A 26,308-nucleotide genomic window follows, 5' to 3' on the forward strand; every position below is an offset into this window, starting at 1 on the left:
CCTTTTAAATCACTGTACTGCTCTCTACCTGCCAAAGTTTACTGTGTTGAATACTGCCTCTCAAGACTGGGTCACATCTTGATATTGTGCTCAAGTGATATTGTGTTGCATTCCACCCCTTTGGCATATCTCTAATCTAGATTGTGCACTGAAAGTCTACTGTATTGAATTCTACCTCCTAAGACGTTGTCACATCTAGATATTGTGCCCAAAGATTACTGTGTTGTACTCTGCCTCTCAAGACTGTGTCACATCTTGTCTGTTCGCCGACAGGTGTTATATTCCACCCCCTTAGCCCATCTCAAATTTATTGAAAGTTTACTGTGTTGAATTCTGCCTCTTAAGACTGTCACATCTTGACTGAGTGCTGAAAGGTGTCACACTCCACCCCCTTAGCCTATCTCAAATCTAGATAGTGCACTGAAAGTCTACTGTGTTGAACTCTACCTCTTAAGACTGTGCCACATCGAGATATTGTGCTCAAGCAATATTGTGTTGCCCGGTTAAATGGATGAAGAAATGGAAGAAATGATGAGGCATTGATTAGATAAATCAATTGAATGACAGAATGGAATTACCCTACCCTCTAGTTCCTGTGTGTGCCCATTGTACACGTGTCTCTGCGTACCCCGCTTTCTTGCTCCCCATGCGGTTATCGTATTTACCTATTTCCCCCTATCGCTGTAATCCCGCCCCTGTCACTGTGTGTCTGTGCATCGCAGAGCTCCCTGCCATCCTGTTCCTGTCATGTCGCTATGTATCCCAATGTATTACCCAACCCTCTTATCATCATGTGTGGCCACTGTGCCCGTGTATCACTGTGCACTTTGCTTTCTTATCCCCATGCTGTTACTATATATCTGTATGCCCCCTCCTGTCAACATAAACCCACCCCACTGTCACTGTGTGTCTGTGTGTCAATAAGATGAACCATCATATCATATCACATCATTATACCTACTCTCTACTATACACCATCACACAACTAGAACACAGCTATACCCCCTGACAAATTCAGCCTAGCTGTTCACATACAAACACTGCCCCATGAAGACCTTAACACCTTAATAAAATGCAGCTATCCGATGGCATTCCGGCCTAGTTGCTCACATAAGCGTCGTTCAGGTCTAATGCAGCCAATCCCAGTCAGGATGTCCACCCACCAGACTGCACACATTCCAAATAATATCTTCAACACCACACCTAATGCTAGGATGCAGCTACCATACAGCTATAACATCAGCTGCACACATAACTGGTGCACCCACGCACCCTAAGGCTCCACCTCCCTCTATTGCGGTTCCCTGAGGGCGTTCAACCTACCAGCGCTTTGAGATCATATCAATGATATATAGAGCGCTATATAATTGCCAAGTAACATAACATATCTGGCTGAAATGAGAGCGCCTGGAAACACATGTGTTAGATGCATCTGAAGGTCGTGTGCCATCAATTCCTGTGATGGCACTTGGGGGCGGGGTTAAAGACATCACATCCTGTGACGTCATAGGGGGTCAAGGGCTGTGTGATATCACATCCACCATCCCTGGCATTTTGATGATTTTTTTTTTGATGTTTATCGGCCTCGCCAAACCCTCTTTTGCCCCTTTTGGTTTTACTAGTGTAGGTAACTTCTGCCAGCCTGGGGAATAGGGCCCCTTCTGTGCAATATTCTCTCCTGTTTTAATCTGCTAGGGATTTTTTTAAATGTTAATTTGTATCAGTATGTTAACGTCCCTTCTGAAATCAGGATATAATACTCCAGCCAATACATCCAAGCCATATCGCCAAGCAAGACCCGACTTGGAGGTTAACTGGATATGGGCTCCTTTGGGAGGTATAAGGACCACATCTGTGGGGATGAATGTCCTCTTTCATGGTTATAGTATTTATTCCCGGCTACTACACAGATCAAACCCAATAGAGTCCCAACGGGCCACTGAAGGGTTAGACGCTCTTTCACTAAGCTTCTCGAATTCAAGGGGCCCGCAGTTTGTGTCAGCTGAGCCAGATCCAACTCCTGACACCATATTCGAGGGGTCAGAAGTAAGACACAGACACATGGAGGGCATAGTGGTTTCTATAAACTTTTATTGAAAACAAATTGGGGTTGGAAAATGACACACTATCCTTAATACTAGGAAGGGCTTCACTACCGCAACGCAAATAATAAGGGCTCTGTCATTGTCAGCATGTCCCAAAGTAAAATATACTCCATCCTGTGTCCAAAATTCAATCTGACCCTTACATTCTACAACTAATCGTGAGGTGACAAGCCGAATGTCTCAACTCAATAGTCTCTGAAATGAGCCAAAAAGAACAAGAAGGTATTGATCAAAATCAGAGTTCAAATGTTCACAACTCCCGGAGGATGACTCCCTTCCCCTAGTTCCTTCAAAATGTACTGAGAGGGTGCTTCCCTCCTCTTGACCTTAAAGCCCAAAATGTCTCGCACACAGCAACTTCTCCTGCCAAAGAATATGCTCCTGACTTTTGCCACTCCAGGGGGAATGATTCCTTTCCCCTGGTTCTTGATCCACAACAAGAATTACACATTTGCCAAGAGGAGGACTCCCTCCACTTGGCTTAGTATTGTTCTCACACTTCCAGGGGAACAACTACCTTCCCCTGGATCTTGTATTTACTTCAACAAAAGACTTCAACAAGGTATTTGGGATTAGGTCCCCGACTCACACAGTGCCTGGTTTGCTCTTCTGCCAGGACTTTATACAAGGTCTCTCAGTGTATTAGGGTGCAGGTCCCCGACTCGCACAGTGCCTGGTTTGCTCTTCTGCCAGGACTTTTCTGTGAGAGAGTTACAGGGGTATGTATCTTCCCATGGCTTCCCGTCTCGTGATTTCACAAACTGGGTGGAGGTTCCAGAGTCGCCCTCTTTACCGGGCATCAGCCTTCATGTTAATAAAAAATGGCTCTTTCATAAATTGGGTCGTCCACCCTTTTCTTTGCAGTTCGTTAGTTCCTTTTAACTTATTTGGGCGTACTGCCCCCTCAATAACATTGTTTAGCTTTGCCCATGGTGCGCTGTATTCGCAGTGAAGAGCCCCGGCAACCCCCATTTCCCTTCTAAGCAGACGGCTCTGGTTTGGCTGCTTCAGCATTTCTTGCATTGACTCGTTGCTGCGGCAGCTTGTTGGCTGCCTGGAGGAGCGTCCTTTGTCGCCTCCGCTTCCTGCCTGGTCTCTGACGTCTTCTGACAGCCTCCTGCAGACTTCAACATCAACACGGCAGCCCTCCGGTTCTTCGGCTTCCTGAGGAGACATCTCCAGCAGTTCGCCTGCTCCGTGTGCCAGTTTGCCTCTTCCCTGCACTCCAATCAGCCTCAAATCGAAAGAAGCCGTCTCCGAGCCTCCTTCTTCTTCTTGCCACGTAACAGCTGTGCTGGTTTTAAATATCCCGGCACCATGTAACTCCCTCCAACAACTGGAGCAGAGCATTGATTTCCTGGCTCTATGAATCTTTGTTATTCCGGCCCTCTTCTTCGTCCCAGTATTACAGAAGGGGCTACGAGCATAAGGATGACAATTGCTCTCAGTCACAGTTTCTACTCCAGTATGACAGTATGCCATTAAGGGTTGGGGAATGACAGGGAGGTTATTGGGCAGTGGGGTATGAAGGATACACCATGTCTCATCTGGTGATTCTTCACTCCTCCCCCAAGGGCCACCTCCCCTATGTGGTCCTCCCTCAGATAGCCACCTCCAGGGTCAGAGTCAGGTAGCTTCTGCCTTTCCCTGGCCACATGGGGAGAGACTTTCCCCAGAGAAGGAGTGATATCCCCAGATTCATTACACCACCCAAAACCTCATGCTCCAAGCTCCTCCTCCTCCTCCTCTTGGGTAGTTCTCTCCTCAGCCTATTGGGTATTTCTCTCCCTGACCTCTTGAGTCTACTTCCCCCAGCTTCTAAGGTCTGCTCTCCCCAGCCTTACAGTTCTGCTCCTTATCCCAGCCTCCTTCGTCTACGCTTTGCCCTGTTGTTATGGTAGTGTTTGTACCACCCTCTGTAGAGGATGATACAACCACTAAGTCTAGGAAGGATAACAAATCTGACAAGAAATGGAATCCAAACCTCTCTTAAGATAGGCAACATAGACAGAGCGACAAGGCTTAACTCTCAGATAGGGATAATAGGCTAACACAAAGGTACAATTAGTCAACATACACATCTCTAGAAAATACACCATATTGATATCATCAAAAATATTTCCTTCAATAAATTAACACATACAAAACTATCCATTCAAATAAGCACCAAGATAATAATAATAATAATAATAATAATAATAATAATAATAATAACAATAATAATACACAGTATTAAAAACATATAAAGCCTGTCATAAAAAGAGTAATGTCTATACAAGGACTCTCCTAACCCCACTGTCTATATGTGGGCTGTCTAACAGAGGTGAGCATCCAACATATATAATAATAATAACAGGGGGTGGGGAGAACCAAGGAACCATAAAACCTAGCAAGCGAGTGAGTATCCTATGGGCCTGTACAGCGCCCAAAAGACAGAACCCAACCCTAGTATAGGTGCAGGGCAGGAGATCTGATGGTCAGCACCCAACACATATGATTGGCTATGGGCAAAAAAGGGGCACACACATTTTAACCAACAGGAAAAATAGGAGTCCTATCACTATAATTCACAATATTTAGAATGCCCTAGAACATATTACAATTAATGCACAGGTACATATATTAATATATTATACTTATAAAAAGTATGAAACAAGTAAAACTGTAGTTTCCAACAATTTTAAAAACATTTTAGACACAATTACCTTCTTGATACAGGCTAAGGAAAAATATACAAATTGGTAGCAGAATTATTCAGTGTTGGTAGTACATTAATCATAACAGAAATGCAGGGTAAGACTTTAAAGAAGAATATAAAATCACAGGTAAGCGCTACAAATATAAAATTGTCCCAGAGCTCACTGGACCCCCTTGTTGACCAAGACATTTTTTCCCAGTAAGTATCCCAGAGTCAATTTTAGCAGAGTTCCAGAGTAAGTTAAGAATTCCACAGAAATTAATGGGAAAAGTTACAGGGCTATCTACTTTATTAAAGGTAAGTCTGATCTACCACACAGGTGCAGATCTACCCCCACAGGTGTAGATCCCGGAAAGGGCAGAGGACACCCCAAGAAAGTGTTTCAGAGGTTGGAAGATGGATCCAAGAACCCAGAAGAAGAAGCAGCAGACAGGACCCCTTCCTCCCCAGTAGAACTCTATGGGAATTGCGGTAAAGACGCTCCTCCAAGGAATCTCTTTCCCAGAACAGATGGACACACCAGGGCATGTATCTCAAATAATCGACCCCCAAGAACCATAAGGTAACAGAGGTAGTCTTGGTGAAAACGGCTCCAGTAGGATGAAACAACTCAGTGAGTAAACAGCTCTCTTCCACAGTTGCGGTTTTCAGGATTCTTCTGCAAAAGACAGATCCCATCAACCCAGAAAAGAAACAAAGGCTTGTCGCAGCACCCGGACCCTCAAGTCTGCATTGGAGATTCCGGTGAGAAGGAACCCAGGCGGATGTCCAAACTACCGAAAGAGCGCCCAGCAGCTTAATGTACAAAAGAAGCAAGAAGCACAGCAGCAAACAATCACAGGGCAGGGCCAAAGGCTGGAAGCACCCTCAGATGATAATCTGGTGGAATGATGAAGTCTCTGTACTTATCTGGACACTAGCAGCAACAGAAAACCAAGTAGATGTTCTAGGCAGTAAACAGTGGGATGTGGCGATAAAAGGCTCAGAAAACAGCTCCAGAGTGGAATGCTCGACCAAGCAGATATGACCAGGAGTGTTCAGGAAGCCTGCACCGGTCTTCCAGTGGCAGGATGGCAGACTTGCCCCCTCCAAGTTAAAGGAATAAGAAAGCAAAGAGAAGCAGGGGAAGGACAAAGTCTAAATACCCTTGCAAAAAGGCCAGTCAATCAATCACTATAAGGAGCTAGGGGCAAAGGCAGGGACGTCATTTCCCCTAAATGCCAGGGGTAGCGGAAATGACATCACACGACCCTTGACCTCTGATGACATCACAAAAAGGTGATGTCATCTGACCCCAATTCCAAGTGACATAACGGGAAGTGATAGCACATGACCTTTGACCCCTTGACAAAACAGGAAGTGGCATCACACATAGCATTGGTCCTCAGTACACTAAGAAAAGAACAAGTTACTTGGTCTTTCGATTGGATGTTCCTCCCACGTATTCCTCCCCGTATTCCTCATCTTATGATATCTTGGTTTCCAGCTTCAGCTGCTTCTGAAGAAAACGTCCTTCTCGGCAGAGGGCGCTGTGCGTCGACACTGTGTCCCTCGAGGGCTTCCATCTCCGTTGGCGTCATTGTCGAGTATATATACCACGTACAGCACCAGTTGGCTTCAGTTCTGTTTTTACGCCACCCATATGCAGAATTACCGACATTAAGTGCCTTTAATTTATCAGACTTTAAAAAAGCATAAAGTTTAATGCCTGGAAATTCTACAGTGGGCTATATTCGGAGGGTCGATGAGGAATACGTGGGAGGAACATACAATCGAAAGAATGTTACCACGGTAAGTAACTTGTTCTTCGACTGAACTGTGTCCTCCCACATATTCCCAGTCTTATGACAGAGACCCACAGCAGTATTGCATGTCCTGATAATGACAGACAACACAGTGGCCACATGCTATCTCAACAAGAGAGAAGTTTTAGGGTCACTACCACTCTGCAGAGAGGCAATGCAGCGCTGGATGGTTCTGCTAATTGAAGAAGAAATATCCCTGTTGACAGTTCATCTGGCTGGTGAGGAGAACACAGTGGCCGACGATCTGAGCAGGCGGTGCACAGTCTCCCACGAGTGGGACCTAGCTCAGGAAGTCCTTCAAGAGATCTTCACCTTTTGGGGAACCCCTCAAGTGGATCTGTTCGCGACCAGTTTCAACCGGATGTGCGAACTGTTTTGCTCCAGGGAATTTCCCTCAAGAGGAGCTCTAGGAGATGTGTTTGTGGTGGACTGGGATTTTCCACTTCTTTACACGTTTCCTCCAGTCCCTGTCATTCCTCATGTGATCAGGAGGTTGAGAAAGTTCGAGAAATCCATAATCCCAATTGCGCTGGATTGGGCCAGGAGGACGTGGTACCCAGACCTTCTGGACTTGTCCATCTGCCCTCCAATGTGTCTTCTACAAAGAGAATACCTTCTTGAAGGCCAGCAACAAAATCCTTATACCACTGCCTTTGGAACAAGTTTGTAGCTGGTGTATGGAAAAGGATGTAGACCCTTTTCAATGTGATACACCTACAGTGTTATCTTTTTTCTTATATTTAGCAAATCTGGAGCTCCAGATTGAACAATTAAGGATTATCTGGCAGTGCTTTCCATATTCAAGCACACCTCGGAGGAGACATATTTGAAAATGCTGTTAATAACTAAGTTTCTTAACAGACTCAAAAATGTGTTTCCTCCTACACCTTTCCAAGTTCCAACTTGGGCCCTTCATTTGGTTTTAAAGTTTTTTATGTGTGCTTCTTTTGAGCCACTGTATTCCTGTCCATTAAGTTTGCTATCTTTCAAAACTATTTTGTTGGTTGTGATATCATCAGCCCGCAGGGTGAGTGAGTTGCAGGCCTTATCCTGTAACCCTCTCTTTACCACCTTTTACAAGGAAGGTTGTCCTTAAAGTCAAACCCCATTCCTACCTAAAATTGTATCGGCTTACCATTTGGCACAGACAAGTGTGCTTCCAACCTTCTATCCACCACCTCATCCTGGCAAGGAAGAGGAAAGATTTCATAGACTCAACCCAAGGAGAGCTCTGAACTATTTCAAGAATGGCAAAGTTACACCAGCATGACCAACTCTTCATTGTTCTATAAACTAGTTCTGTCAGTTACCAAACAAACCTTATAGAGATGGATAATACTGGCTATTTCAGAGTGTTATAGGTTAGCTGAAAAAGATCCCTCAGTAGGCTTAAGGACTCATTCTACTAGGGACATGGCAACTTCCTCTGCCCTTGAGAGGGGAGTTCCGATAAAGAATATCTGGAAGGCAAATACCTAGTCTACTATCTACGCTTTTACAAGACCTTATTGTCTAGATACTTCTAACAGTGAAGGAAGATTTGTGAAGGCAGTTCTATGTTCCAGTCTTGAAAAATAATAACATTCAAAATTCATACACCTTCGTCCAAAAATGTAACCCAATGAAGGGATCTTATTCTCAGGTGAGCCTCTGGCACCAGGAAAAATATGCAGGATGCCATGAGGCCGAGCAATGTCAAAAGGTCGAACGCCGGAAGACGCTGGGCACTCTGGAATTTGGTGACCAGCTGCAGAATGTGCTAAGCCCTCACCTCGGGTGGCAAGGCTTTTCCCAAGCATGCATCCGGGACTGCCCCGATGAATTGGAGCTTTTGAGATGGTATCATGTGGCACTTCTTGTAATTGGGGGAGAAGCCCAGTTTGTGGAGAGAGTTGCCTCTTACGCTGCAATGTTCCAGGGCTTGTTCGTGAGAACATGCCCTGATCAGCTAATCGTCCAGGTGGGGTAGACGTGAATCTCCCCTCTCCTGAGAATCGCTGCCACCACCTTCATTAACTTGGTGAAAACCCTTGGGCGAGGTCAGCCCGAATGGCAGAACTCGAAACGGAAAATGAGAACCACCAACGGCGAGCTTCAAGCCCTTTCTGTGATTGTGGTGGATTGGCACATGAAGGTAAGCATCCTGAAGATCCAATTACACCATCCAATCCTGGAGCTGGAGGGCCTGAAGGATTTGAGAAAGTGTGACCATCCTGAACTTGTCCTTACTGAGGAACTTGTTCAAGTATCTCAAGTCCAAGATGGGTCTCAGTCCTCCGTCCTTCTTGGGGATCAGTAAATAGGAAGAGTACCATCCTTTGTCCCTCTCCATTGCTGGTACTGGCTCTATAGCACCTTTCTCTAGCCGGCTCAAAACTTCCTGCAACAAGAATGGATCTGGAACATTTAGCGAATGTCTTCCTGATGGATGATCCTGAGGTCTCTGTATAAAGGGGAGGCAGTAACCTTGGGCTACTGTTTCCAGTTCTTTCAGATGCTGAGACAGTCTGTCTCCCACCGGGGTGTCGTGAGTCAAGACCTCAGAGAGGTTTTGAGGTGGCTGAAGCAGCAGCTGATGGTGAAGACGTCGCTGCTTGGGCAGGGTTTGCAACGCTCCCTCGCACACCACAAGGGAATATTCTTTGTCCTCTTCACGCAGCCTGTCCTCTCGCTCTTCCAATTGAGGAATAGAAAAGAAAGGACCTACCCCTCTAAGATGATCCGCTGGGGTGAAATGGCTGTGGCTGCCGGGTTGCGGTACCTCAGGACTTGGCTGACGCTTTTGAGGTCTGCAGATTTTCAAGGCTTTCGTCAGCCTTATTACCAAATAAATTAGAGCCATTAAATGGAATGAAGGAGTCTAGATTGTACGTCAGGTGCAAACCCGGACTTCCTCAACCATGCAAATCTGAATATTACAGTGCCTGCCACCATGGCTCTGCTGATGCTGTCAGCAGAGTCCAGACCTGGCAGAAGGGACTCACGCATAGCCTCTTTGCCATCTCTTATTAGGTTCATGTAGCTGTCTCTCTCCTCCCCTTCGGGGATGTGATCAGCCGCCATAGCTACACAGTCCCACAGGGTGAATGTGTATTTTGCCAGTGCACAAGTAGAGTTAGCAGTTAAGCTTCCAGCGGAAAAATCTTTTTTCGCCCAGGAATGAATACGTTTATCATTCCTATCTGGATGGATATTAGGGTATGCAGCTTGCTTAGAGGTGGACGTAGCTGCCTGGACCACTAAGCTTTCCGGTGTCAGAGGTTTTTACAGGTAGCTTGGGTCACTACTGTATGGCCTATATTTCCCTGTGAGGTTTTTATTAACTGCAGGACTAGATTCCGGAACCTCCCTGTTTGCCATTACTCTTTTTTGGAGTGCCACAAGAAGGGGTAGTATCGGATCACTTTGTGGAACTTGGTCCAATATATCCGTGAGATCATCCTGCTCAAATGGTGGAGCAGGTCTATTCCATCCTATAAAATCTATAACCCTAGTCCAAAGACTTCTATAAGATGCATCAGCATGATCAGCCGGGCCTGGCTTCCAAAGTCTAATTCTGAAGAAGTGTCGTCACCACTCGCTGTTTGTACGTAATCATGTAGCTCCCTGACTCTGGTTTACTTTGAGATTAAACTTTGTGGTACACTAGGAGTACCATTTGAAGGCCAAAAGGTGGGGTGTTATATGAGGGTTATGAGACGTTAGATATTGAGGTTAAAGACTTGAAAAAGTCCTTTTTAGGTAAATGTTCAAACGTTTTTCCATTGGTTTTTGTGGTAAATGCGTTGATTACTCCACTGCTAACATCGATGTCTTGGTCATGGACTGAATCAACAACTTTGGCGTTGCCGGTGTCGACGTCCGTGGCGTCGATGGTATCAACAACTTACTCTTCGACTTACGCTTCGAGGGAGTCGACCCGACAGAGTCTTGGACGATTTCTCATTCTGTCGAGTACTCGAAGAACCTCAAGAGGTTTCAGGCTTAAGACCCAGGCTCGAGGACATGCAGGGTTTTGCCTTGGCCTTATGCTTGTTGTCGACTTCAGCATGGCCTTCTTTGTGTTTCGAGGAGGACGGGGCCTCCTTCTCAAGGATTGTAACCATCTGTTTCCTGAAATATCCCCACTCTTTTTGTTGAGGATTTAGTCTGGCAGACTAAGCTTCTTTTCTGAGAAGTATCTGAGTAAAATGAAGAAGAGGGTGATCTACAATGCCGTCTCTTTGACTTTTTTGAAGATGAAGAGCAGTGTCTGCTCCTGGAGCGAGATTGTTTTTGGATGTTTATAAGGCGATGAATCTCGCAACTCATGGGACGACCCAAATTTTGATGGAGTGGAAGGGGATTTTGGGGCACTCCTAACCACTAACAATTTAGCTTTACGCTTTTTTTAAGGCCTTACCTGTCATCGATTGACAAGATGGACAGTCAGAGGTTTCATGCTCGACGCCCTGGCAACAGATGCATATTTTATGCGGGTGGGTGATGGGCATTTTGGGACTGCATTTTAGTCACTTTTTAAAGCCGGTCTTCGGAGTAACAAGTGTCGAAGACAAGGCTATACTGAAAATCTGAAGCGGGCAGAAATTCTTGAAGCTATCGCATTCACGGAAAAACGGAACTGAAGCCAATGGGCGCTGCGTGTGGCATATATATACTCGACGATGACGTCAACTGAGATCGACGCACAGCACCATTTGCCGAGAAGGAAACATTTTTCCAAAGCAGCTGAAGCTGGAAACCACAATATCGTAAGATGAGGAATACATACTGTAATATGATAGACATTTCATACAAGAATGGATCACCATATGTAGCGTTAATATCAGTGTGTAGGCCCATATTACTAAATGACTGTCAATGTAAGCAGACGTCCAACACAACAACTTAGATTTCTGTCCACAACTCGGGCAAAACTGTAAATAGAGCATCCCGAAGAGGCCTAAACCCCAAAGCGCAGACATCCAGTGCCTGCCAAGTGTCCAGCCACAGACTGGATACAGCAACTGACGAACACAAGTCCAACCAGAAGACAGTCAGAGGCTGTGCCACTTCATGCTTTTACACTTGGACAATACACGCATGGATTTTCTTGCAGATAGTGCACTTTAAACCATTGCACAGCAACCCACTCCCGCCAGTCACCCAGAGCCAGAATTTCCGCAAACATTTTCACCACGTGCACCCCACCATCCACTGCAAGTCGCTATCGGCCCTTCATCACCAGCTTTAAATGTCTAGCACGAAAAAAACTTTTCAACAAACAAAATGTCTTTTTTGGTTTCATGTGCATTTTTCTTATTTCAATCGTTTAACTTCTGAAGAACAGCAGTTCTCGATATCAAACAGTGAGGTTGTCACAGTAATCCCACCTTTCTTATTAGATCTTGTCTGTACTTTCAATTGTAAAAACAGGAGAGCGAAGAATTTTCTGTTGTTGCATACTGATAATAGCACTTCTCAATCTTTAGCAGGTGCTCTAAACTTGGAAATACAGCACGTATTGGGAGATCTGTGAATTATTACAAAGGTTAAGGGAATGTGAAAACCAAGCATTCACTTCTTATTATTCACTTATAATAATCTAATTCTTTCTGGACTCCTATTTTTTTCAAAGTCAGGTACATCTATTTTCAAATTTCACACGCAATCCGATCTTGCCCAGACTGGTATAACATTTATGGAAACTGGTTTAACTTTTTTAGAGAAATAAAACTTTAAAATCCTGGGTACATTTTGTGATATTTCAAATATGATCTAGCAGAATTTGTAGCTTAAAATCTTAGCAACAGGGGTCTAACATTTGGAATGCACACCTGAAATTCGTCTCAATGTCTACATTTTTCACAAGATAAAGACATTAGTAATATGTTTGCTGAACGGATGATGCCTCAAAATTAACATTGATGTAAAACACAAACCAAATTACATCTAATCACTGTGTTCTTGAGCTGGGCACATACCCTTAACACTGTAGTATGCACACACACATTTGCGCTCAAGCACTAACCAATGCATAATCCTATTCTCAAACATAACTGTCCATCACAATAAAAAAATAATGTTTTTCAAGAGGATATCTGTAAAAGCTATTACAGACAGATTATGTTATCCCCAAGCAGACTCTGCCCCTTGCAACGTGTATGTAGTTCGAAAGAAACATTGTCATGTTTAATTGCAACGCCCATCATATCAATCAGAGAGACAACTACCTTTTAAACTTCCATTTAATGGCAAAAGGTTTCCCTTACGGAATGCCTCGAGTTGGCTAAAAACCATGCACCAGAGAGCTTTTAATACATATTTAAAAGTAATCTTTGCTAAAAGATTGCTATAGGCCAAGTTTCTTTAATCAGTAAAGCAGTGTGCTGGTACTCGTGCATTTCAGTCTCCGTCATTCATGTTAGCAATGCCGGGGCGCTGTAGATTAAATAACTTCCCAACCGGAAGATTAGAAAGAACTTGCAGGTATAATTTGAGAAACGTAGGTGTATGTCTGACATGTGAATATTTCGCGAAATTCGTTCTGATTGGTGGTGATGTTAATTATGCAGTTTTAATGATTGTACAGATTTGTAACTTTAAGTTCTATATTGAAAGTGATTTTAGCAATTGCAATTTTGTATGACAACTTTGTGTTGGGCAAACTGCAATGTATTAGTGAAAAAAATGAATAACAATATAATTGAAAACAAGATGTTTTCAACATAGCGAAACGACATCTTCCAAGTGGTCCCATGTCACCCGTGACACCTTGAGCCAGTTCTGGCTTTTTGCTTTGGATTGTGGTTTATGTCGTTTTGTTTTCCACAGAGCTTCGACCTACAAGTCCTAGCAAGCTAAGGGAAAAGTCCCCCATGCATGTGTAACCCTGGGATAATTATGGTGTAGGTGTAATCTGCGATGCATAATAGGAGGATGGTTAGGGTCTAAAGCCCACTGTCACTATTCCAATGTTGTTCTTTCCCCAGTGCTTTTTATTCTGTATGCTCTATGGGTCTGCCACCTGTCCCCTTCGGTCGCCAGAGACCCTCAAGGAGCTACTGAATGTGCGGTCCTCTCCCCTGCTGCAATGGATCGGTCAGAATGATAAAATATGCATATGGTTTAATCACATCCAGACACGAGACACAGAATAAAGTAAATAAACACTGACACAGGTCCCCTCCCGGATAGGATCCATATGCAGATGCCTTCCCACTACTGATGCTACTTGATATTTGCAACTACATGGGAGAGCTTTGGTGAAAGGCTATGCATCTTTTGGCCATACACATGGGAAATTATGGAACATTATCAGACAGTATGCTGCAGAGGTATTCATTTAGCTTGGAGGAGGAGACTGCTGTCGATGGCTGAGGTAGCTGACTGAGGCAGACTCTGACACACACAGCTCTCGCAGGGAGATCTGTTGAATGGATGCAGCTTAATAGTAACACTCAGTGGGTTTTTCGTCACCTTTTCCAGTCTAGTATTGCTCTATACACCGGATTGGCCATATCCCTAGACTGGGGGACTAGCAGGGGCAGTATTTCTCAAAACATGTCTCGGTTCATTCCGGTGGTCCCTGAACCTACTGGTATTCCGAACTTCTTGTGAGCCCAAACCCTTCCAGAGCCTCAGGGAAGACTATCCTCTTTCAGGATTTCTCTTGGGTGGCTTACCATGGCTGTGCTGGTATTCCGAACTTCTTGTGAGCCCAAACCCTTCCAGAGCCTCAGGGAAGACTATCCTCTTTCAGGATTTCTCTTGGGTGGCTTACCACGGCTGTGCAGGACATGGTATCTTAAGTTATAGCAGAGTTTGGGGACTCCGTCGTGCATTAGCAGCAAAGGGGCCCAGGAACTTCGTAACGCGGAGGAGCCTCTGTCACCGGCTGATCACGGGTCTGTCTCTCATACAGGAAATCTTCCTCTTTTTCAAACTATTCCTCCCTACTTTCAGATCTTCTCGCCCTCTTTCAAAAGGATACACCCACACAGCTGGGCATTATCCTCCCTTCTCAAATGGACCTGGCTGTTGCTATGGGTCTGACATTACACCCTGATCATCTCTGGCAGGTCCTTTGGAGTCGCAATAGCCCTTTCTGTTTCACAATCCGATCATGACTGGAAGCCGAGTTTATCATGCTTGTGATAACTGCACTTGCGCTCACACACGCAGAAACCACAATCAAAATCATATGAACCTTTGTTCACCAAGAAAAGGGAAGCATTAATTGACCGAATTATAGATCAGAAAGCTTTAAGGGGTAAAGTGTAAGCTGCAAAATGTGCCTTCAACTTCCAGGTAACATGTTCAAAACCCAGCAGGCCTGATTCAGTCTTTAACTCAATTCTGCTTGTGCACCGACAGAAGCATTTAAACAATTAAAAGGGGAAAAGCCTCATACCATAACTTTATCTTCACCGCACCTCTGCCAAAACTAACCAGTGTTCCAATAAACATGTAAATTCACACGTGCAAACTCAAAGCCGCACCCATTACAGTCCTTCATGCTGCAAGAAGCCAAGGCCATGGAAACTGAAAACTGTGTCTGTGGTCTGAAACAGGCTCGCCCCACCGGCAGCCATATACAAACAATGAATGTACACAGCGTTAACATTGCTGTGATATATGGGATGACTGTGCTGCTCAGATACCTACTCTATACAAGGCAGTGATGGTGATAAAACAATGGTGAATTTAAAAAGTCTGTTTAAAAAATAAAAATAAACCTTTTTTGTAAATACAGGGGTAGCAAAGGCCACCCAAAATCTGTAAATGGCCACTCAGCAGCGCTGTGTGGGCATTTACAGATATTTTTGTCAGTGCAGTAGGCCCAACTACATTAGCTTCAGGCCCCAAGAAATCCTGGCTACGCCTCTGGGTAGCAAGGGAGACCGCAGGGGAAGCAACTGCAGCCATAGGGGTTGGAGTTGCGACCCCCAAATGACAACCCCTGGCAAAGGCTCTGGTTTGTCAGTGGGACTGCTACCTAGCTTTAGCCACCCACATGCACATGAGAGGGCTAGCCCATGGACCTATATTAGTCTAAACCCGCAGGGACTAATATGGAGGCTGACATTGTGGGCTCCCAAAGAGCCCACATAGTTAGAACTGCCATTTTGGGCTTCCTCGTGGCCACCCAGAACAAAGGAAGCCCGGAAGCAAAAAATGGCGGAGAACACAATTTAATCAAAAATCATTGTTATTCCAATGGTTACCAAAAACATACATAGGGCCACCAATGCAGTAAAATAGCGTGCACCCCTAGAGAAGTTGATACTAAAGTATAGCTGCCACCAACCCAGGATTCGAAACTGAGGGGAACCGAGATATTTTGCTCTGGCTAGTAGCCTAGAAGACAGTGGAAAGCTTGACCCCAACGTTTGACTCCCCAGACCAATAGATGACACCCCCACACACACAGACACACACGCACGCACGGATGCACACGCGCACACACACCACACACATATAGTGGACAAAATTACAAGTTTGCATTTCATGTGGAAGTTAGATTTGCGCAATGCTATGTACTAGCTCCTTGTTCCCCAGGGGTAGCTCATGATCACTGGTTAATGCTGGATGCCCAGGAGTTGCTTTTAGCACCTGCTTAACCAATCTTAATGTCGATCCCTGGCATCCGAACACCACGGTTCGTGAATCCTATGAAAGAAAAACTAGACTACAATTTACGGATAAAGAACAATATACGAAGACCGGAGCACCTAATACTTAATAGAACTAATATCCTCATACTTCTTAAAACCATTCCTCAACTAAAGACAGTTTCAACTAATGACATTAAGCTGATAATTTGTGAGGATCACACATGTTTAGATACTGTCCAAATTGAGCTCAGAGATAAGGAAATGATGGAGAAAATATACTTGCTAAAATAAGCACTGAAGATGCTATGTTTTGAATGCACAGACACACTACAAGGAGATAATTATAGAAAATACGAAACTCCGACCAACTCATGCAGAGAGTCCGATCTAGAAGTAACCATCTCATCGACCCAGAGAACACAAAACCGGAACACAACTTTCTCCACAATAAACTCAGGTCACAACAACCAATGGGATGGTGAAACATACCCCTTCCAAAGAATCTATGACAGTTTTTCTGTGGAACAAACTTTCAATAAGACAAGTGAACCATAACAATTAAAGAACATTCCCTGCAAATGGTTGATATGCACTAGGAACACACGAGGAAACAAACATCTCTTTGATTAACTAACAAATGAACTTGTAAAATTTAACATCATCTGCCTACAGGAAACATGGCTGAGGGAAATATCGGCCTGTGACGGATCACTGTGCTCAGAGAGACAAAGCTTCACCTCACTAATGAGGCCCAACAAGGCTGAAACACATGTATGGGGTTGCTTTTGGTACTCTTGTTCAGAGAGGAATTGCCATAGCATTTCAGAGCTGGACTGCCCATGTGGGTGGGACAAAGACTGAGATGCAAATGGATATTTCCCATCTGTGAAAGGTACAGCGAACAAAAAGCATGTGCTGCAAACTCTCATCTCAGAACAGGTTATCATGCCATGTTCTTTCTGCAGAGGAGCGCCTGCTACCTTCTTTGAACTGTGACGGATATATGACATTAGTAAATCCAGCTATGAAAGGATTACAAGGAAGACCCTCATCGGGTCTACTTACACTAATAAAAATAGTGCCAAACTGGACCATTATCACTTCCACTATCAATCATTGCACCCAAAATATAATAATAAATATACAACAAGACCAAGTTTAGAAAAGAAGCCAGAAGAATCTGAAACGTGTCATTTCAATAATGAACGTTTACTGGAATCCGGCCACGAATAATGATAACATCTTCATGGATGGAATCTTCCTAAAGCAGAATTCATTGTCTGCGGAGACTTGAACATATCTCTCTACACAGAAAAAGGCGTACTAGCAAAAAGTGAAGATCTAACCACAGGAGCAAAGAGGTGGCAGAAAGAAATGAACATCCGAAACCTGCCGCTTCTAAACCAACTAGTTGACACCGTAGGAAAAGCCACACCACCATGGGAACGAGGAAATTCCTCAACAGTCATTGACTACATCTACCTGTCAGAAGAACTGAAAGACTCAATTACGGAAATCAAGAGTGACTCAACTACATCCAACATCATTACCAACTGTCAGCAGATGGCGATGGCCTAACGGAACCCAACTGAACTATTATGTATTCCGCTGGAAACCACAGGGAAAAACATAAGAATAAGAATAAATAAAGTTGAAATGCAACAATTGGTAGAAAACCTAAAACACCCACTAACTTCTGACACAGAAAAACTGAGTTATAACTTTCTACTAAAATCATATCTCAATGGGAATAAAAACAACAAAACCAAGCTGCATCGACATAAATATAATGCTGAGCTAGTAGAAAAGAAAAAGATGAGGAAAACAATCTGAAGTTTACGAACATACAACAGTCCCAACTGTAATCAACAAATAAAAAAAAAATAAGACAGCACTACGCAAACTGGAAAAAATCTCATATCAACATAATGCTGCAAAAAGATGCTGATGCAATAATGGAAACCTACAAAACGCATAATTTAAGAGATCTCTGGAACCTACTAAACAATAACGCCAAGAAACCACAAGACCTGACAGCTAATGTCAACGAACACCAATGGAGGCAGTATTTTCCCACAAAACATGCAAATCGAAACACAGAATTGGACGACAACCCACAGCAAGTTACAAATTGATGGTGTATTCTTTATGAAAAGCAAGATCTTTTAGACATGATAACTCAATTGAACACCTCACGTGCACCGGGACCAGGCGACCTATCAAATGAAATAATCAGAAAAGAGCCTGAGCTATGGGCAGGTGCAATGGACTATGTTCTAACAGCAATTAACATACATAACAAAGCAGATTCCACATTCTTGGAAAAAAGGCACCATAATACAGATATACAAGCAAGGCCCAAGAGAAGATCCCCGAAACTTTAGGCCTATAGCACTACTGGTCCCCCTGGGTAAACTACTTGCATCATTACTTGAAAAAAAATTAAAACACTGGGCGACAGTGAACAACCATCTTGCGATTCGACAAACAGGTTTCACTGCGAATGTAGGAACAAACGTGAACCTAATACTCCTAAATGTAATCAAACAGGAAACTATAAATCGATCTACATATGGCGTTCAATTCAATCTCCAGACAATAATTATGGAGAAAACTAAGAGCATGGAACTGCCCAGCGGAAATACTAGAACCAATCAAACAGCTGTACACAAACACCTCTGTAACAGTAAGAATGACGAAAACTGGAATCACGACTCCCTCTATTGAAACGATCAACGGACTAAAACAAGGTTGCCCACTCCCTGCCACTCTTTACAACCTATATACTGCAGACATTGAAGCAAACATCAAAAGTAAAACACTGAATCCACCATAAATAAACTAAATTCTAGTACCGGTAATGATGTATGCGGACAACATCATACTACTGGATAAGACACCAGCTGGACTCCAGGAAAGCCTAAAACTATTGAGCATGTACATGGAAGAGAATGAACTCAAGATAAACATCGATAAAACTAAAGTGATGTCCTTGGTAAAACAACCATTCCAAAGCGACAAACCTCTAATACTAACACTCAATGAAACCAGACTTGATGAAGCTACAACATATAAATACTTAGGCATAACCATAAACCAGTCGAAAACCGAGAAACAATGGATTGTCAAACTGGAGACAAGGATACAATCATTGGCAAGAAAGGGATGTGTAATACATCGAAAATATGGAAAATTCTCGATGAAACCAATAGTCGCATATTACAAACAAAAGGTCACATATGGAAGCGAGTCTATGATGCAGACACAGGACATGACGTGGCTAAGACTTGAAGGCGCTTTCTGTCGAAAGATCTTGAACCTACCATCTTCATATCAAATGGTCAGAATACGCCACAATATTGCCACCCAATCCATGGTCTCCATAATAAAATGGAAACAAATAGACATCCTGAGCAAACTGCTATCAAAAGACAAAATACCTGCAATAGACATTTTAAGAGATTATAACCTGGCCATGAACAACTCAGTTCTAAAGAAATGGAAAAAAAAAGACTGCTTCAGATGATGGAAGACGAAGACATCACTACAGAAATGCTCACAAAAGACCTCAACACGCAAAGAAACAAATGATGACAAACTACTGGATAAAGACTTGTAGCAGTATCACAAGCAATTCAAGAAACATCAGTTGCCTTGCAGATATTCGGGCAATCAACAAAACACTGATGTACCTCACAACTTTCCCGGACCCAGCGATAAGAGCAACATATATGCGAATCAGACTAAAAATTCTCATGACTAGAGACTAACTACGACAAAACAACTGGAATCTGCAGAGGCAACCTGCCATTTCTGTAAAACTATTGAACGCGAAACAATCTATCACTTGACAATGATATGTCCAGAATTAAACGAAAAGAGGCAGATGTTCGGAGCTTTCTTTAATATCTCATCAATTGAAATGGACACTGAAACGAGATGGGCACAAATCATGAATGGTCAAAAAAAGAAACTTATTTTTACAATAGTGCAATTTTTATGAAATATATTAGAGCCGACGCACTTAACTGAACTTGTAATTTAATCAGCTCTAACCAAAATTGATTTGAAGTATTAGTGTAAGAATAATTGTTATATGAAAAGTTTGTAACAAACTATATCATTAAAAAAAATTAAAAGAAATGTCGAGCCCTGCAACCTACTCCCAAAAATCTCTATTCGGTGCAACCCTAGACCATATACCTTGTTAAGGTGTAAAGGGACGTAATTGCAGGTTTTTTCAGGAGAAGTCCATCTGGGCAGTAAAAAAAAAATGTATGAACCAAAAAAGACAGGGGATAAGAGCAAAATGTTGGGGGGGATTCCAAAAAGAGCCACTGAATCCCGAAAATAGGAATTCTAACTTAACATTCAATTGCCATGTTCTGCTCTTTGCCTCAGCCTCGTTGTAGTGCTCTTTGCCTCAGCCTCTCTTGAGACTGCTCTTTGCCTCAGCCTCTCTTGAGACTGCTCTTTGCCTCAGCCACCCGGGAATGCTCTTTGCCTCAGCTTCCTGGGACTGCTCTTTGCCTCAGATTCCTGGGACTGCTCTTTGCCTCAGCCTCCTGGGACTGCTCTTTGTCTCAGCGTCCTTAGTCTGCTTTTTGCCCCACATCCTGGGTCTGCGCTTTAGCCCAGACTGCTGGGTCTGCTTGGTACACCCGCCTCAGTGGCTCATTCTTAACCCCAACCTTCTGCTCCAGCTACTCCTGCACTCTTCGCCAGCTGTCTCCAAGCCTTTCAGCCTCTCTCTGGGGAAAGGGTTGTTTAGTTTGGATGGGGATTGGCTCACAAGCTCTACGTCTGGGGGTAGCATATGGCCCTCATTTCGTACTTGCGATTGGCTTTTATACTCCCCTTGAGCACTTCTCTCTCTGCCTGGCACTCACTCACATTCAGCCTCTTTGATGAAAGCGAACATGGGTGTATTTCTTCAGGCATCTGGTGTAGGTATTGGCTTGTGGGCCCAACTCCTTATGATTGCTTCCAGGTCTTACATGGGACTTGGGGTTGCCCCAGGATGGACTCCCTTAGCTCATCAGAGAGCAAGACTTGTGCAATGGCTGTCTGACTGCATATATAGTTTCCTGGCCTAATTCTGGTCCTTCTCTTTTCCTCAGTAAACTCTGCTGGTTCTGCAGGGACACCATTTCCTAATACCCTTAATGGGGTAGTGTTCAGGTTGCCATTGTAAAGTGTCTGCCATGTGACTTGGGCTAATGGAGCATGACCGGGACATCTTCTAGAACAGCCCCCATAGAAGGCTCCAAAGCCAGGCAGGGACTTCATCACACTACATATAACCCTTCTTTAACCACATAATTGAACATGAAGTTGATCTCCAAATCCTCTGCATTGCATATATGGACGGCCAAGTCCAAGCACCTCCCACACATTATATGGGCCTGTACTGTGGCAGCTTTTTCAGCTGCAGTCAAGTAGTAGTAGTAGTACTGCATCATTTGTATAGCGCCTTTTCCCATTAGTATGGTCACAACAACGTGCTGTAGGTTGAACCCCCTCAGGGGACTGAAGTCTGGATATGGGAATAAATTTGAGGTGGTGCTAGTATGCGTGTGCACATATTGGCCAGTGCTTAAGATATATGGGGTGGCTAAGTCCCTGCTAGCCATCCATGTTGCGCTGGCATGTGGTTGGGTGGTGGTAAGTGGTCTAGGGGGTAAGACAGAGCGGGATAGAAGTTACATGTGCATCTACGTATCGAATATTTTTCATGAACCGTGGCTACATTCATATGGCAGAGGTGTTGTGCAAAGTCTCTTCAAGTGGAGTATGACGGCAGATGCGTGCGGGTCTGCGGCCGCACATTCAGTTCCGTATTTTCTGAGTACATGATAAAATGTAATGTAGACCGGAATTATTCTGGGACATCTCTAGCAAGCTTTCATTAAAATGGCCTAAAATCAAATTGTGTGTCTGTCACCTTAGCATCTCTCCCATCGCCATGCTGTTGTTTCCACTAGTACTATCTGAAAAGCTAGTTGCCGCACAAGACAACAAGGTTGGCAGTCATGTAGAGCTTCCCATGGTTTTTGCTGCTATACAATATGAATTGTTATGGTCTGTTGCATGACACCCATTGCTCCAGACTGTTCTAGATGTCTAGAAGTAAACCCTTACTTTTTACACAAAATGCATACTATATTTACAACAAAGGCTTGGAGGGAAGCACCAATGCTCATCTGATCGAGATAATATTGTTCCCAGAAAACAAGGATTCCCTTCTTCAATTCAGTTCACTAAACTTCTCATGGATTAGCATTGATGAATTACTAAACCTCTAGACCACAGTTCATATGTGCAATGTTCTTGGGTCATACCGTTATCATTTACCATGTTCTTCAGTACCTAGCCTATCGAGAATTGTGTCTTTTGAAACATAAAAGGTAGACAAAAAAATATAAATTCTATGAAAAAAAAAGGAGGGCCATACAGCTTGAAATTAGAGGGTATTATGATCAAAACGGAAGTGGGAAGCAAATTGCCCTGTTTAGGGTGGTAGTATTTTAAGCAGGCCAAAGATGACAGGACACATTTTACACCGACTTTTATGTAAAAAAGAAACTGCCTGCTAACCTTTATGGAGAAAAGTTAAGATAGTGAGACACTATGTGGGGAATGATGAGCATACACAGTTGCACAGTGCTGGCATGATTGGCCGTCTTCCTTTAATGACAACAGTATACTTGAATGTGAATTACTGAACTATTTGTTCTGCTCCTAAAAGTTATAAAATGTGCTTTATAAAAAGGATTTATATTACAAAAATTGCACTATTTTGCAACAACATACGCCCGCTACAGTTGAAGCAGCGCTGGGTGGTTGCAGCAGAATAGTTTCAACCTAGGGCCACTACAAATTGACAGGTTATCTCATATAATTGAACACTGAACACGGACAGAGATCCTCGAGGCACTTACCTTGACATGCTGCATCAAGAGCTGCTTCTGCATGTACACCAGCTGACATTCTGGACACTTGAACACACAGACGAGCAGCTTATTAGTATTCTGGTAAAAGTGCTGGTGTAAAAGCTTCTTCCTGTTAAACACTGTCTCGCATGAGCATTTGTAGATCACTCTGAAACAATTCAGAACCAGCAGGATCATTAGCACTCAATGCCCGCTCACAAGCAGTGGTTACTTTCATGGAAAACCACAGGCAATTATGATTTAGTCACCCAACCTTTCATTTGAAAAACAACAGCAAATGGTAGATATCCTTGCTTTTCAGGCTAATTAAAGCCAACCCATGCTAACGAAATGCACTGCATTCAATAATCTTTCACTCAAGACAGTAATGCATTTCATTAGTTAGCCTCGCAAGGCTTGAGCCTCAGGGGCGCCAGGAAGAATAGGTGAAGTTCTTACTCTTGTAGTTAAGGGCAGCGTAATATAGACAGCGTATAAAAAGGTGACAAAATGTTGCATTGCCTTAATAAAATGAATACTAAGGATATCTTCAACACAACACAGCTGCACATTTCACACAATTTCTGCAAATTACGTGGTACTTTCAGCGATAGCTCATGAACCATCCCTAAAGATGTAATTGAAAATAAAGTATTAAAAAGGATTTCATATAGCACAAACTCAAGGACCCATAACCGTTGGCCTGATTACTTTAATTACATGGTATTTATCACCGTTAAAAGGATCAAAGGATCAGTTGGTGCGAATTTTAACTGGGGCCCAGCATGATGTACAGCTGTCTGGCAGCAGGCTCTGATATGATATATGATATGATATGTATAACCAACCATTCATGGATTTTAACAACGGGCAAAGAATCTTGAAAGGCACAATATACATCTGTATTTCATGTTTCTAGATAGCTCCCTATTCCAAATCTCCCTGGAAAGAGACACCTTTATTGCGGATACTGAACCAAAGAGAAACAAACGAAAATAGCAAAAGAAACACATGATATTGTATAGATATGTATAACTGGCAACCTTCGATTAAGAATGGAAAAACCCATCTTGCGGTTCTGGTGAAATGCATATATCGTAAGATGGTGTAAGGGAGGAAGGGTCCGTATGTCCCCCTATACATTTAGCATGAAATAAGTATTTGCTCATCCCATCGTAGGGAGACATCCCCCTTGTCTTTCATTGTCGACAGTGGTAAGAAGCCATGGGACAATACAATTTTGTGCCACTTCAGACTCCATTTTTGTACTAGGCCGCACAATGATCTCTAAAAGGCCTCCTCTCCCCTCACCCAGCGCCATGCACAGCCAGCTCCAAAAGCTCTCACCACCAACTCCCCTGTCTTCGCCGCGCCTGTCCAGTTCTCACGGAAGCCTACATGCAAATTGTTGCAAATCAGAAACTTTATTCTTTCTCTTCCAGCTTTGCAAATACTCAACTGCTCACCGCAGTGGGCGACAGCTTGGTTGGGGGCCGCACCCCGATTGTGGATAGACCGTTAACAGAGGCTCTCAGAACACCACGAACATGTAAGTATTGATTACAAGGAGAACTAAAGGAGGGAAGAGTAACGGGAAAAGGGTCTGATTAAAACAGCGGGGAACGGCCTGTGGGTAGGGTTGGGTGTGAGCAAGAGTGAGCAACTGTTGACGAAAGTGTCTTTGCGTCTTTATATGGCCATTAGGTTTTTTTTTATATAAGGTGTTGAAATAAGAGGATACGGGAACCTAGATCCGAAAGGGGGTGGAAGGCGGCGCTGCATAATACTGTCTCGAACAGTGCAAACTTAGAAGCGAAGAAAAGTGGAATGAGTAGGAGTCTTGCATATTGAGTAGACTTGAAGAATATTTTTCTTAGTATAGTGAACACTCCTTTGAGGTCGGCCCAGAAGGGGTCAGGGCGGAGTGACTGTGAGGTGTGAATGAGGGGGAGAATCTAATATTTGTGAAAATGATAATGATAACATATAGCGCCTTAATCCAAAGCGCTTTACAGAGCACATATTTACATACAATATCACCCAACCAAAATTGGTACTCATTTATCTACCTTGGAAGGATGAAAGGCTGAGTTGGCCTTTTCAGGAGTCGAACCTGCGACCTGCAGATCACGCTCAGATCGCAGCAGCGAGCGCTCAACTTGCTGAGCTATCTTACCGGCTATTAAGGAGACCCTAATAAAGTAGCCTAAAAGCACATGTATTATGTTCCCTGTTGTCAGTAAGATTTTTTCGTTGTCAGTAAGGTGCGTCAGTGTGTCACATCTATCTGTTTAGTAATTTATGTTTTATGGTTTTTTGTTGTTTCTATGACATGGTCAAATCAAAATAAGGTATAAATAAAATGTTTGGAAAGGCAATATTAAAGATTTCGCGCTAGAAGATATAAGGTTTCTGAATTACTACTGGTGCTGACACAAACGCACACACGTAACCAGACAGTGGAAAGAAATGATGGGGGAGGATACACCATTCTTACATATTTGCCAACACCTTCGCTTGTACAGTGAGAAAATAAAGTATCATGACCAATGGCTGATTGAGATTAAAGGGCAAGGGTCATCTCAGATATGGCCAGAAGGAGGGCCATTTGATAAAAGAGTGTTGGTCCTAGTAGCCACATATTTAATGGCCAAATACAAGGGAAAGCACCTCCAAAATAGAAAGGAGGTACTAGATCTCTGGAGGATGTTCGAATAAGAGAAGGAATCATCACCTGTAGTGGCCACAACCCAGGAGGGAGGGGAAGAAAAGAGCAAGGCAGAGGAACCTAAAAAGTTGTACCCGTTGCTAACTAAACCTGCTGAAGGATATTGTGACCCACTGTATTTGCCCCGACCGAGCACGCCCACCATGCCGGCAGTTGCCCCCCGCTCTCCTTTACAACCCTAAAGGTTTGTGCGGCCCGACAAGCACACCCCCAATCCATTTAGGACGCCTCACTCAGGACCTAGAAAATCAAATGAGCACTACCCAAGCAGAGTTAACCGACTAAGAACAGTGTGCTAGAGTTCACAGCTTCTGCCAGGGGGTGGGCAGACACCTCCACACTGCCATTGAAAACCTCCTCAGGCATAGCAGAGGATGAGTGGAAGTCAGGGGACTTCCTCTTCCGCGTTGATAGTGTGCCCGTTAAGGTAATACGAATAGAGCG

At 43.6% G+C, this 26,308-nt stretch overlaps 1 protein-coding gene across 2 annotated transcripts in view; it reads right to left on the reverse strand.

Moving 5' to 3' along the window:
• Nucleotides 1-26,308, reverse strand: part of ZNF592 (zinc finger protein 592) — an 887,418-nt gene that overhangs the window by 354,675 nt on the left and 506,435 nt on the right. For both annotated transcript variants that reach the window (XM_069624753.1, XM_069624752.1), the window contains one exon: nt 23,146-23,305. In XM_069624753.1, the coding sequence (XP_069480854.1) occupies nt 23,146-23,305 (160 nt within the window). The remainder of the gene's footprint in view (nt 1-23,145; nt 23,306-26,308) is intronic.

Source organism: Ambystoma mexicanum, chromosome 11, assembly GCF_040938575.1.
Source record: "Ambystoma mexicanum isolate Mex_15411 chromosome 11, UKY_AmexF1_1, whole genome shotgun sequence".
NCBI classification, from domain to species: domain Eukaryota; kingdom Metazoa; phylum Chordata; class Amphibia; order Caudata; family Ambystomatidae; genus Ambystoma; species Ambystoma mexicanum.